General features: G+C 42.9%; 1 protein-coding gene across 9 annotated transcripts in view; it reads left to right on the top strand.

The window, feature by feature from the left end:
* LOC147021332 (supervillin-like) overlaps nt 1-14719 on the top strand; it is a 241248-nt gene that overhangs the window by 214047 nt on the left and 12482 nt on the right. For all 9 annotated transcript variants that reach the window (XM_085891183.1, XM_085891184.1, XM_085891180.1 and 6 more), the window contains 6 exons: nt 183-483; nt 12019-12179; nt 12474-12573; nt 13089-13296; nt 13830-13963; nt 14089-14244. In XM_085891183.1, the coding sequence (XP_085747309.1) occupies nt 183-483; nt 12019-12179; nt 12474-12573; nt 13089-13296; nt 13830-13963; nt 14089-14244 (1060 nt within the window). The remainder of the gene's footprint in view (nt 1-182; nt 484-12018; nt 12180-12473; nt 12574-13088; nt 13297-13829; nt 13964-14088; nt 14245-14719) is intronic.

Here is a 14719-nt window from a genome sequence, read left to right as displayed (position 1 = left end):
TGAATGGTGGTTTGCGAATTTCGTCAACCACAACAATATATATCACACAATATTATTTTATATGAAACTTCATTTCAGCATTTTGATCATGTTACACTTACATTTCACTGTGATTTTGATTGCCTTCTCTTCCCATTCTCAACTAACCTTCCACCCTTCCTAAACCTGTCTTCAATACCCAGATTCAAGACCTGCCAGCACGGCCGAACATTGCTAGCCGTGAACTGCACGTGAGTGCCATGGGTCTTCTGTCAGAAGAGCCACGTGAGACACCAGCTATGGTGCTCGAAGGAACCGACGTGGGGCGAGGTTACGGCGTGGTGGAGGGTGACGATGGTCGTACCTTTGAACTGAGCACACTTTCCACTGAGGCCTGGCATGTTGAAGAGCATGGGTACCATGCACTTGATCCTGATTCTCTCGGCCTTTTCTGTCAGAGCCATGCCTACGTGGTGAAGTGGAAGTACAGGCTTGGTCCTTCAGGCAAGTTTGGAATATTCGTATTCAAATTAGCAGAGATCACCATTCGTTTTTAGTTTTTTTTCACTTTTGGAGTTGTTGGTTGTTTTTATTTTTTACTCTTAAGAGTTCAGGTTTTTGGAGGATTTGAAGTGCTGTGATGAGCACTTCAAATCGTCCAAAATACACAGCCATATACTGTGATATGCCAAAAAATGTGACCTCAAGTAAATGTTCCTGTTTTTTTTTTTTTTGAATTATGATTTTGCTGTGGGTGTCAGTTTATCAAGTCCATGGTTGGCAGTTTATGATGTGTCTGTCCTGTGTCGTCAGCAGGTTGAGTTGTTTATTACCACCCACACGCAAAGCGAATGGCAGGGCTGAGCAATTTGTTCACTTTGTCTGTTTGTCTTGAGATGTCAGTTGATGATCGAGGAACAACTATATTTAAATTTAATGTTTTATTTAAAGCATGAATCGGAGAACGAACCTGCAGTTTAGTAGTACTGTGAATTTGAATGTGGTAAATTTACCGAATTTTGCCCGAATTGCACATGCCCACAGAGGAGTAAAATGATATTGTGACGTCCACGGGACTTGAACAGTCCTGCCAACGTAGAATGAGCCGAAACGATGGAGGCGGTTTATTTATTCATAACCCAAACATGGCGGTTCTAATCGCTCTACCGCAAACGGGACGAGGAAGGTGGCACGAGTCGCTTTTCACTGAGTTGATGATGTTTATTTGTTTTTATTATTAACCAGAAATAACAAGACTCGGCAAGAAAAGGAATCCGGGGCGATTCGACGGGATGGTGTGGGATCGGGCGTGGGGAAAACACAGACAATTCCAATGAATATACAAATCTCAAACCCTCTAAGGCGCCAAGTACACACACACACACACACACACACACACACACACACACACACACACACACACACACACACACACACACACACACACACACAAAACGTAGCTATTTCTGGTGGTCAGGCTGGACCGTGGTGTGGACGCAACTGTCCCTGGATTGGCGTCGGACGAGCTGGCCTTGCTCTCGTTAGGCGGGCAGGAGAAACCGTGGTGCTGTCGACCTCCTGGTCTTGGCCCAAGTCCGCTCACAGCCGCCAGGGAACCAGTTCTGGCGCCAAATTGCGAGCAGGAGAGGGAGGCAGGTCCACCCGCCGTTCGACCCCGTACTCCGAGCCAGCAGAACCCCAGAGCCAACCAAGGTGAGGCACGAGACTCAGCAAGGCTCCAAGACATGATGAAAAAACAGGATCGAACCCGCGCAACAACAAGCACGCTTCCAGCACGACAACCTCCACCCCAAAAAAAACACGATCTTTTTGTCCCGATCTTCTTCCTCTTCCTTTTCGACCCCGAACAGAACCTTTTTATCCTCCCGTCCTCGTCACTTCCAATCGAGCCGTTTATTGGCCCACCGCCGTCGCCTTCCGCCAATCGTGATCACGGGGCGGAGCCATCCGCAGCACTGTCCTGTGACGTCACGGCCAGCCTCCAGGGACTACTAAAAGGGGTTTACGCAGACACACTTACCCTATCCCGTGTCCCTATCTAATTACGTGACAATTATCATTTCCCCCTTGAAGAAATGAACATTTACTAGACAACTTATCACCACTGAATTGCTACTTATTACATCGAGATCCTGGTAAACTCGAACAGCATGGCATACCTAATTAAACATCCTAATTACCCTTTGAATGCATACTCCCCCTCAAACGTAACAATATTTTTTAATTTATTTTTATTTTTATTTTACTCTGCCTGTCTGGCAGTCAAACAAAATTTGAAAGTCATTTGAAACAGGAAACTTACTGTTTCTAGGGACATCATAAAGGACACAAACGACGGGCACGAATAACTAATGTAATGTGTTTAATAATGTGGTGTGAAAGACGCTGCATCAACAGCGGTAAACTTCTGATTTTTTTTTTTCTCTACAACCTTTAAAACCATTATTTTATTTCAGTTTAATTGTATACTTGAACACTGCAGAACACAAATTACCTTTTTGGCACTTTCTTAAACCTATCGTTTAGCAGTACTTGGACAAAATACTCCACCATTTTACATCATCTCAACCAATCAAATTTGCTACTCGCAGACCCTTCCCGTGTTGTTTTTTCTTAAGACTGCACTGGTAAGGTGTTTTTGGGAATCAAGTAATTACAAAAGGATTAAAAAAAAATCGGTTGCTTGAAGTAAGAAAGAATATGCAGTTATTAATTGAACAGAAATTTAGACAGGGAATGTAAAAGAAATGTGGAACGGTATGAAGGAAATGACAGGTTACGACAACAAAAATATCCAAGCATCAAGTTCTGATCACGTGTTACCTCTTGCCAATGATTTAAATAGATTATTAATTTGATTTGATGAATATGTTTTATGCTAGTTCAGGATAATTTATCAAGACACATGAGAAACTCTGTGAGGAAAGGGGAAGGGATTTAACTTAGTCATTCTTTAAAGAATGGTAAATCTGGTAAGGCTCCTTTCCTGGATGACCTGTCAGGACGTGTTCTTAAAGAATGTTAAAGTGAATTGGTTTTAGTTTTTCATTCACTGTTTCGGTGCTCACTGGAGTCTGAAGTGGTTCCAAAGTTGGGGAAGTCTTCTGTCATTGTACCTGTCCCTAAATACCCAATCAGGTTCATCTCAATGATTATAGACCAGTAGCATTCACTGCTATACGCATGAAATGTTTGGAAACTATTGTGAGAATCATTCTTGTGGCGCAAATGAAGGAATGTTTGGATATTTTTCAATTTGCTTAAGGCCCAGTCACACCTTGACGTTTTAGCCAGCAATGGCAACGTATTAAAATGTATGTAAACCACTGGCTTACGTTGAACTTTTGATGTTTTTTTTTTAAAGATTCGGACGTATTCATAACGACTTTGTCTTATGCATAACGTAGTAGTAACGGACACAGAACGTTTCGTTTTGTTATAGATAACTTGTACCAACGAATGCTGAACCTGTTGTCAGCCTTCACAACCTATGCACAACGATAGTCTAACTTAGGCATAGCGCGCTGCACGCATCACCGACGATGACGTAGCGTAGGTTATGAAAAGGCTGCCGCACAACGATTCAAATCATAACCGCCGCAGAAATGGAAGTGTCAACATCGCAGTCACACCTTGGCGATCATGCCAGCGTATGCCGACCTCTGAAAAATGCGTCTAAAACGCTGGCGCACGTTGAATACGGTATGGGTAAGTTTGATATGCGTGAATAGAACGCTAAAGTATGCTATCATACGTCGTAGTAAGTGGAGTACGTCTTGTAATTTTAAACATGTTGAAAATTTTACGACGTACTTGCCGTATGACACACGCTCCGCATGCGATGGGAATAAGTTGTACGCACGATATGCGATCGTTGACACACATCGACACACGTTACTTGAAAAGTACTCATAAGTCGAAACACGTCATGCTAATGGTTAGCGTCAGTGTTCCAGACTCCCGGTTTTTTATCTTGCCAAAATGAAGTTTTTGCAAGATCTGTTGGTCAGCTTGTATGTTTTTTTATTTTTATTGTTTGTCTGTAATCACGAATAAAAAATTCTGCAGAGCACAGTTATCATTGGAAATTTTTGTAACTTCGCATATCAGAGGCCTATAGAGGTCCCTTTCAGTGCATAAAATTTTGAAGGTCAAGGTCAAAGGTCAAGGTCATTTTGTTGCAAATCAGGGGAGTCGACGAAACCCTTATTTTTTGAGTAATTTTGATCGGATCGTCTTCAAACTTCATGGGAATATAGTTCATTGTCTGGCGCTCAGCTGATAAATTTTTGGTGGTGATTGGCCTTGACCTTCATATGTTTTTTTTTTTTTTTTTGGTCTGTAATCACGTATAAATCACTCTGCAGAGCACAGTTATCATTGGAAATTTTTGTAACTTCGCATATCAGAGGCCTATAGAGGTCCCTTTCAGCACATAAAATTTTGGAGGTCAAAGGTCAAGGTCACTTTGTCGCAAATCAGGGGTGTCGACGAAACCCATATTTTTTGAGTAATTTTGATCGGATCGTCTTCAAACTTCATGGGAATATAGTCCATGGTCTGGTGCTCAGCTGATTAATTTTTGGTGGCGATTGGCCTTGACCTTCATGGGTAGCGCCTAAGGTCAAACATATTTGACCCCAAGGTCAAATTTTCAAGTTTTAGGAACCATATCGTGTTGTACCTCAAATTGAACACCTCGATGAGTGCTTTCTAGATATGTCAAGCTTGAGACATTATGACGTCATTTGGTGACGTTATGAGGCAAAAGCATATTTTTCATGGTTACTCTAGAACGATTCTCATCGGAATCTCTCGTAGGCAGATATTGCTCAAGGAGTTGCTCCTGGTGGATAGCAGCTCTGTTCACCTCAGTGTGACCTTAAAGAAGTCACACGTGGTCACCTTTTGGCAAGATATGGGTCACCCTGCAGGTGACATTGGTTTATTTTTTTTCGGTATGACGGTGTTCAGTGTACAGTGCGGTTATGATTTAAATCATTGAGCGGCAGCCTATTAATTATATTATATTATAACCGCACTTGAAATCGAAGTGTCAAAGTCACAATCATACCGAAGGAAGGAAGAAAAAAAAATAAGAAAAAATAAAACCAGGGAGCTGGAATACTGACGCTAACCATTACCTTGATGTGTTTCGACTTATGAGCACCTTACAAGTAACGTGTGTTGATGTGTGTTACCGATCGCGTAACGTGAGTACAACACATTACTCATAGGTTAGAAATAAGTTTTGGGTACGCTAAACATTACCTCGACGTGTTTCGACTTATGAGTAACTTACAAGTAACGTGTGTCAACGATCGCGTGACGTGCCTACAACTTATGGCCAGCGTTATGCGGAACGTGTGAGTCATACGCTGGCATAAGTCTTAAAATTTCAAGCATGGAAAATTTGAGGACAACCGAAAAGTACAACGCTTAAAGCCAGCGTACAAGACGTATGGCAGTGTTTTTCAGCGTGCTCTCAATGTTATCAAAACTTACCCATAACGTATTCAATGTGTACCAGCGTTTTAGACAAATTTTCCAAAAATCGGCATAAGCTGGCTAAAACGTCAAGGTGTGACTGGGCCTTTATCGTGAGAAGAGAGGTGTTGAAGACGCAGTCATAACCCTGTTAAACAAAGTGTATGAACACCTTGAGAAAGCAACATCTTACGCACGGGTTTTGTTTGTAGAATTTTCATTGGTTTTTAATACCGTTCAGACTCGTTTATCGACGGAGAAGTTGCAGGGTATGGGTGTGAATTCAAATTTGAATTTATGGGTCATTAATTGTTTGACAGATAGACAACACAAAGTTCGTTTCGACTATACATTTTCTGATTCATATCACGTGCAACACTTGTACGGTACTTCACAAGGACATGTTTCATCACTGGCTGTTTACCCTATATAAGTGAATTTGAATTTATAAGTATGGGCTTATCTTCATGTTTTATGGTAAAATATTCAGATATTTGTTTTGCTGGACTGATTTTAAACATTGATGGCAAAGGATGCAGAGACAATGTTCATTCCTTTGTAAGTTGGTGTCATGGAAAACATCTTGTCCTTAACCCTTTGACTCCTGAGCTCCTTGGACTTTCGGCTCCCCCACCCTGGGGTCCCTGGAGAAAAATCCGGCCGCTCGGGTATATGGAGGTTTGAATAGCTGCCAGTAAACTGGCCACTTAGGTATATGGAGGTTTGAATAGCTGCCGGTAAACTGGCCACTTAGGTATATGGAGGTTTGAATAGCTGCTGGTAAACTGGCCACTTAGGTATATGGAGGTTTGAATAACGGATGGTAAACTGGCCACTTTGGTATATGGAGGTTTGAATAACGGATGGTAAACTGGCCACTTTGGTATATGGAGGTTTGAATAGCTGCCGGTAAACTGGCCACTGGGGTATATGGAGGTTTGAATAGCGGCTGGTAAAACGGCCACCTTGGGTTCATAGGGTTTAATGTAGGTAAAACAACGGAAATTGTTATCGATTTTAGGAAGACCACGAAGGATTTTCAAGCGTTGTCTATTTTGAATTAAAATATTGAGATTGTTTCAAAATATAAATATTAAGGAACTTTTATTGATAATAAATTAACCAGGAAGATTAAGACAGGGAAGGTAAGTTTGACATGTAATCAACACATTTGAAGTGTTTTTATGTTCATAAGGACATTGTGTTTTTGTTTTATCAGGCTGCAATCCAATGTGTTGTAACATTTTGTAGTGTTTTTATTTTATGCTACAAGGCACGATCTCAAAATAACAGAAGGAACCACCTCCCCATCTTCTTTCTTTGCAATACTCCTTGAAGAAGTTTAATCATTCAAACTCCTGGGCATCATCATCAGCCATTTTCTTTCTTGGGCAAACCACATTTCCAAGATGGCCTTCAAAGCCAACCACTGACTGGGCATCCTTTGTCATGCAAGGTCTTTCCTTGGCCAATCTGAACATTTGACAATGTACAAGACCTTCATTTGAGGCTTGATTGCCTTCATTTGCAGTACTGCTCTCCCCTTTGGCCTGACACTCCCACCTCACATCTTGCCCTTCTTGATGCCATGGAATGCAAGGACCTCAAAATCATTGGGATCTCCCGCGACTAAGCTGAGTGTCGGTGCCCGTTACTCTCATGTCACAGACAGGTCGATGGCCTCTGTATTCTACCACCTCCATTTTGGTTTTGCATCTGCTGTCCACTTTTGGCTCTGTCCTTACCAGGTTTCTGCACAGCGCACATTGTCTGCCAGTGACCATCTTCTTGTTAGACTCACAAAATCTAGTCTCGCTTCTCACCTCTAATCATTTGTTCCTCTTTTCTCTTGCCTGTGGAACCAGCTTCCCCAGTCTGTCCAGTCCCATTCTTCCTAACAGGGCTTCAAGACCGCTGTTCACCACTATGTCAGGTCACCCCCTATAAATACTAAAAATCTCTTCTACCCCAAATGACCTCATTACCAAGCACTCTTCTTTTCTTTTTTAAAACTATTATTATTTTATTTTTTTCAAGGTTATTGTGATCTCCCTCACCTGTTGCTATTTCCCCCTTTTTGTTTCCTTCCATTCTGCTCGAGCTCTTCCATGAGCCTCGACCATGTGTGTTTAAAAAGAAAAAAATTCTTTTTCAGGGTCTTCATCGTTATTTTTGTTTTATTGCACCAAAGAAGGGGAGTTCAGACCTCCAGGACCCCCTCCCCATAAATCCGCCTACGACATTAAAATACACATGATTACAAGGCACACGGGAATGAATGTGGTTGAAACCTGGATTGCCCCAACTGTGGGGGGTTGGCAGACAAAATATACAATATTTCAGATCAAATTAGATTAATCAGAGAGACGTAATATATTGTTACGGTTCTCGGAACCGTATGCATACAACATACAGGTGTCCCAAGTCAGTTATTCCATTAAGTATATGTGCAGATAGAATCCCTACCTTGTATGTAGTGGGAAAGCAAAAGGGGGTGCATTGCGATGGCTTTTACTAAGGTTTATAAATCATTTCTCCCCTTTTATTTTGAACCACAGTACCTTCTTCTCGCTTTCTGAGGCAAAATCTTTGTGCAGTACCTTCTTCTCGCCTTCCGAGGCAAAATCTTTGTGCAGTACCTTTTTGGCGAGTCCGGACACGCCTGGAGTGGGCGGGCTTCCCGGCATGGCCGAAACCAGCCCAGAAAGGGCGGACTCCATGGAAGCCCTGGCCAACCAGGGTGGACAGTGACGTCTGCTCCGTCAAGGCCCCGCCCCGACCTTGGGGATCTAAAATTACGACACCATTCTCGGTCTGGGGTTCTTTTCGGGGGTCGTTCGTTCAGAGAGGGTGAGTTGGAAAGTGAGTCGTCTTGAGAGGGTGTGGGCGAGTCGGAGAGTTTGTTGAGGATGAGAGACCCAAAGACTCAGCCTCATCGTGGGAGATACCCAATGATCCTGGGTGCCTTGGATCCCACATCGCAGAGCCAAGAAAGGTTCGCACACTGTTTGTGACTGGTCTACCCTTCGACATCAAGCGTCAGGAACTCCACCTGCTCTTTCACACTTTCAAGCCCCGTTCATACCTTGGACTCCACGCTCTCTACCCGGGCTCCTCCGCGCACACACGAACTCCACACGTGCGGCTGTGGGCCAAGCTGCGCGACACTTGTCAGGTGCCATGCCATGGAGCATCCCTTTCCCCGAAACTCAGGTACCAAAAGAACTACGACTTCAGCTCGCTCCCTCCATGGCTACAAAGGTCCTTTGCCATTCATCTGGGTTTATTTTGTCCGAGTGTGTGTCTGAATGTGTGGCGCCTGTCCATTAAGTAAAAACTGTATAAGTTATTTGATCATTGTAAATCTTGCCTGTATTATTCTCGCGGCAAGTCTGCTCTGTCCTCTTTTGTAAGTTGCTGTAAAATTGTCGCACTACATCTCTCTTCTGTCCCCTGCATAACACCCCAAAAAAGCCTTTTATGTGCCACATGACTTTCCTTGCCCTTGTGTAAATAAATTATTGTAGAAATGTTCCCAGTTAGTTTTTGTCTTTTCCTTCATTTGTCCAGCATGGTTCGGTCTGAGTTTAGTCGGGTCTTTATCCCCGATAATCTGTTCATTCTAGCCAGTACGTCCTTGGCAGTTCCGCTCGGCTGCATCCGATCCTGAGTGGGTAGTTGGTAGTTGGTACTCTACCGCAGCTGGTAGAATGATCCGGTTCGGGCAAGGCGTACCGAGGGCGCAGTTCCCCGGTAGACGAAACCGCGTGGTTAATTAGGTAAATTGATTCTAGACAAAAAGACCCTATGCCACGCAGTTGCGGTATTGGTGTCCACAGTCGGTTAAGCGACCCGCCACGTCACAAAATTATCCGTGAGCGACGGCCTACAATTCCGGGAGTCTGGTGGGAAACGACCTAACGTCCCCCACCTCGTTGTCGTTCTCGCCACCGGACCCCGGCCCGCAACAATATTGGTATAAACTAGCCAGCGAAGGCTCCAAATGTTGATCTGTCTTTCCTTGCTGGTGGAAATTACACCTGAAATTGTAATTTGAAGTAAAGAAATTAATTTCTCAAATGCTTTCTGGGATTTATTTTTCACACAAAAATAATTTGCGTTCACAAAGGAAACAATATAAAGAGAAATCAGAGCTTGCAGACCCTCATCAGGACTTGTTTTGTGTGGTGTTTGTGTGCTGGTGTGTTACATAATTAATGAGACATAATTGGAACTGCCACTTTATAACTGCTGGCAGTGATAACCGGGTACCTAGACGCCCGGCATTGATGCAGCCCCGCTTTGATTGGACACCTGACCCTGACCCATGACTTTTTTTTATTATTGGTCAATTGAATTTAGAATGGGATTAAAATAAATTAAATTCAAATCAAATGGAAAACCAAATAGGTACAGTCCTGCATTGGAGTAATCAGAAGGAAACCCAAACAAGCAAAAAGCAAAGATGAAGTCATCAGGAGGAACCTGGATATGATTTGCATTTCAGCTGCTACTCCTCTACTCTCAAACCCATCCAGGAACAGCCAAGTGAGCCTTATTCAAAAACAAAAGAAAAGAACCCAGATCAAAAAACTTAAATAATTCTGGCTGCCAGACGATGTGTCCGATCAAGTTGATATTTTAATCGTGTATTCCCCATCAGGACTAGATCATAATTGTGAAGTTTCATGTCGATTTGATTAAGCGGTTCCAGAGAAAACATTATATAATATTTTCTTCAATCCAATATGGCTGCTAAACCATTTGTGACCTATCAATTATTCCTTAAACTTGTACACCCATAGCTTGGGGAACATGTGTGTGAAGTTTCCCCTCGATCTGTCCAGCCCTTCTGGAGAAGGAGATTTTTATAGGTTTTAGGGTAAATCCAATATGGCTGCCAAAATGTGACTTGTGACGTCATGTGTAAACCTTTTGTTCCTCATGGATAATATAAGCGGTCATACGTGTAAAGTTTCACCTTGATGTGTTCGGCCACTTCAAAGAAGAAGATTATTGAAGGTTTATTTTATTTTATCTTTTTCAAACAATATGGCTGCCAAAATCACATGACCAATGGACATCATCAATTTTTTTTCTGTGGACCATTTTATCCCAAGATGACCCTCAAAATTTTCATACTGATTGGATGTGGCATTCTACATATGCAATTATGACATCATAACAAAGGCACCTATGGTGTCATGAAAAAAACAAATCACACATTCCCCATGAGGAGTACTTGCCGTGTGCCAAGTTTCAATTTTTCTCCTTGGTGCGGCTTCAGACAGAGGTCCAAATCTTTTCTGTTTTTCCAACATGACTGCCACACCACTTGACCTATGACATCATAATTATCATTAAAACATTCTACATGAGTAGTCGCTCCTATCATGAAAATTTTGTCTCAATCCGACAAGCGGTTATGGAGTAAAACACGAAAGTTCTGTGCGGACAATCAGACAAACAAAAAAAACAACGAACCCAAACGCAATACCTTCTTCTTTGGTGAAGGTAATTAACACTTTGATTTTCACACTTTACAGAGCACACACCACACAGGTAGTAAATGTGATGAAGATGCATTTGTTTATGTTTATTTATTCGTATGCAGCTTGGCTGCATCATTTACTGGGGGTACAGCTGTGCCACCGATGCGGTGCCCGTTATCGGCATGCTGGTACTCATTTTGTCGACCTCAGAAGGATGACAGGTTGAGTCAACCCACCTGGTGTTAATTCAACGGTCGGACGGGTTTGAACTCGAGACCTTAGGATCTTAAGCCAGCCAACTTAACCGTTAAACTAACACCAGACCTTTTGTGTGTGTTGAGAAGGGTAGTTCATCCTGGTGGAGCTGAACCCTTGGTTAATGAAGACCACACAGACATGACGTTCTGATTGCTCGTTTATCTTGTTCATCTTGTAGAATTGGTGGTCATAGTCTACGTGCATGTTGCAGTTTACACTTGAAGCACATGTGCACATGAGGCGAGCGGATCATCGGTGCATATTAAATACAAGTTGTGTGTGATTCACTTTGGGGGGGAAGAAAAAGGATGGCCAAAGGTGGGGAGGAGGGCAGATGTGGGTGCAGACTCTCAAAACTATGCAGGACACCAGATGGAGTCGTCTTCCTGCATATGGACATTTAATTATCCTTTTTTTAATTTCATTAAAAATCAGAAACCACATTTTTTTCAGGCAGTTCGTTGCTGCATTTTTATTTCTTGATTGATTTGTTTTTGATTAAACGATTGTTTTTATTTCCACACAGATAGGTGTTTCAGTTAATGCACCGTAGTGTTGTAGTGTCAAGGTCATCCTGTTAACCTTCGCCATATTGGATGCAGTGATCACGACGAGCAGCACCGTTCAGCTGTGTCCCTGTTTCCCAGTCAGGGCCTGTTTTGCCTGCTGCTTAATTCTAAACACGAACCAATGCGTTGGGACAAAATGTCGTGCAATGCCTGTTTTAGTCAGACATTAGGCAATGTCTCGTTTTGACTCCCTCCTTTTCATTGATCCTCAGTGGGAAAACGTTCCAAAGGACGTGATGAGTCGCGGCAGAGCATGAGCACCGGCAGAGAACGATGTGCGTTTTTCTTCTGGCAAGGCCGACGAGCGAGTGCGAACGAGAAAGGAACGTCTGCACTCATGACTGTGGAACTCGACCAGGAGAAGGGGCCGCAGGTCAGGCCTGTTGTGGAAGAGTGGATGAAAAATCACGTTTGAGATGAAGAGGAGGTTGAGGTGTAATTGGCATAGCAATCCGAGTTCTTGGTTCGTGTGATGGAGAACGTGTGTTCAAACGTAATGTTTATCAACCGCACTGTCTTCCTTGTACAGCATATTCCACGAGTCGTCTTTGCGTGTGGGGTTTGGTGGGAGTTTGCTCCTGTTCTTTAAGACACGAGGTTCGTGATGGAATACGGTGCACATCTCCCACACTCACTTTTGTGTTCATCTTCTGTGCTCTTCCTGTAGGTGCCAGTGCAGCAGGGCAAGGAATCTCCATGTTTTTTACAATTGTTCCAGGGTGCGATGCTTGTTCATTTGCACCACAGGGAAGAGCACAAACAGCCAGGTAGAATTTCTGTGCACGTCGGACTCGCCTTTTTGAAGCATTTTCATTTTTCCAGACTTCGAAGAACCATTTGCATATCCTTTGTGTTAAAAATGGAAGTTTTTCTTTCTTGTATCCAGAGCCCCCTCTCTTCTTCCCATCTTCCTCAATGTTTTCTTCCTCTTCCTCTTCATCTCTTCTATTATTGCTGCACTTTACCCTTCCCTTCCTTTTTTGTTTGTTTAATTTTTCTCAAGTTATCCTCACACCTTCGTCATTCTTAATATGTACTTGGGCCTTGACTCATGCATTGTATTGTCTGTGCTAATAAAGGTAGTTTGAGTTTGGAGGTGGGTTGGTGAAGGCTATAAACTCGAAGTAGGAAGTAAACTATCCTTGATGTGCATTACGGATGTATCATCCCATTGTAATTCTCTTGATGTGTTCCAAACCGTGGCAGATTAGCCACAAGTCAAACTCGGTGAACGAAACAAAATCAAATTTCTTTTCTCTTTTGCTTCTTTGTGTACCTGCAGACAAGCGGCAGCTTTACTGTTCGCGTGGTGAGGTTCCCTTTGAGGCCTACCTTGTTGAAATTCCATGCCAGGCAAGCAGTTTGCGCTCACGTGCATCTTTTGTCCTGCTTGACAAACCATGCCGAACCCTGTATCTCTGGCACGGCTGCCGTACTTCTATCTCGAGCAGGGAAACTGCTCAACAAGCAGCAAGAAAGCTTCAGGAAAGGCAAGTTCCACCTTTTGTTGTTTTCCTCAATTTAAATTTCTCGACATGATCGACCACCAATTTAAGAAATACTTTTGACCTGCTTGCAAATATCACTTGAAAAATCGTTGTACCTGGTGTACCTGTATAAAACACCTTGATGGATGTCCGTGTTTGCCCCCATTGTTATCTTGCACCTTCATACTTCCTCCCCAATTGAATTTAAGTTGATAAACTGTTGTCTTGAATTTACATGGTATATGTGTGTACTGTGTAGCATAGGCTTGATGGACCAAATTGCCACCTCTTGTGGCCAAGTTCCTTTTATGTACTTTGCAAATGGGTTGGCTATCTACGGTCGATGGTGTACTTGGTTGTAACATGCCATTGTTCTAGACTTTCCTTACTCCAGATTCAAAGGATTGCAGAAAAAGAAAAGAAAAGCTTAAACATCAATATGTTCTTACAATCTGCTTTTTTTCTTTAATAGCTGCACACAATTACAACAACTTTAAAAAAAAAAACAAACAAAGGTCTACTTTGCTACTTTACAGGTGTTCCTCCGATTGTGGACTGGCACCATGCCTCAACCCAGTACTAGAGAGAGTGGAGGAGGGGAAGGAACCACCAGACTTCTGGGATGCAATTGGAGGAAGAGATCCGAATGCATATCACTCACTCCTAAAAGGTTTGAGCAAAAGCTTGGGGCTGCTTATCGAGGATTTAACATTAATTATAACCATTTATAGAGCTCCCAGCTCCCTGACTTGTTCTCTCTTATCCCCATCATTTAATGTACATGGTCCTGCTCAGAGCCGGGAACAGAAGAGAAAACCCTCCGGCTGTTTCACCTGACCAGTGCCTCGGGAGATTTCCACGCTGTCGAATCCGTATGTCTGACTCGCTTGCCGGGTGTGACCACCCTGTTGCCTTTTCTGCAAGACGACCTCTATGGTGCAACCCAGCCTGGTGAGCAAGCGTCAATTTTCTGATGTTTGCCATTCTTTCATTTTTCTTGGGTTGTCTCACACACCTGCTGAGAAGACCTGCATCTCTTTCCTCGTGTCTGAGTATAAAAATAAATAAATAAACTGAATCGCCGGTAGGATATATCACCTTGATTTTGGAAACGGAATCACCGTTGTTATAGAATCTACAAAGAATGTCACGTATCCTGTGAATTGTTGGTATGATGCGTGGCATTCAAAAATGGTATATTGTTTCCCCCGTATTTCAAAAGTTTTGTGTGTGACCTTGTCATGCCAAACTTCCCATGGCTTTTTACATCACCGTGCCGAGTAGTTATGCCAACCTTCCCTGCTAGATCGCAGTAATGCACAGGTACTGCTGCCAGTTATGATTGATCAACGGACTGAGGTGCAGTGTAAGTGAGATGATGCGATACAAAGTGCATGTGAAGACCCACCAACCACTGGGACTTTGC

Source organism: Eptatretus burgeri, chromosome 8 (genome assembly GCF_056783735.1).
Source record: "Eptatretus burgeri isolate ZD-2024b chromosome 8, Ebu_testis_v1, whole genome shotgun sequence".
NCBI classification, from domain to species: domain Eukaryota; kingdom Metazoa; phylum Chordata; class Myxini; order Myxiniformes; family Myxinidae; genus Eptatretus; species Eptatretus burgeri.
This window is presented reverse-complemented; position numbering and strand designations above follow the sequence as displayed.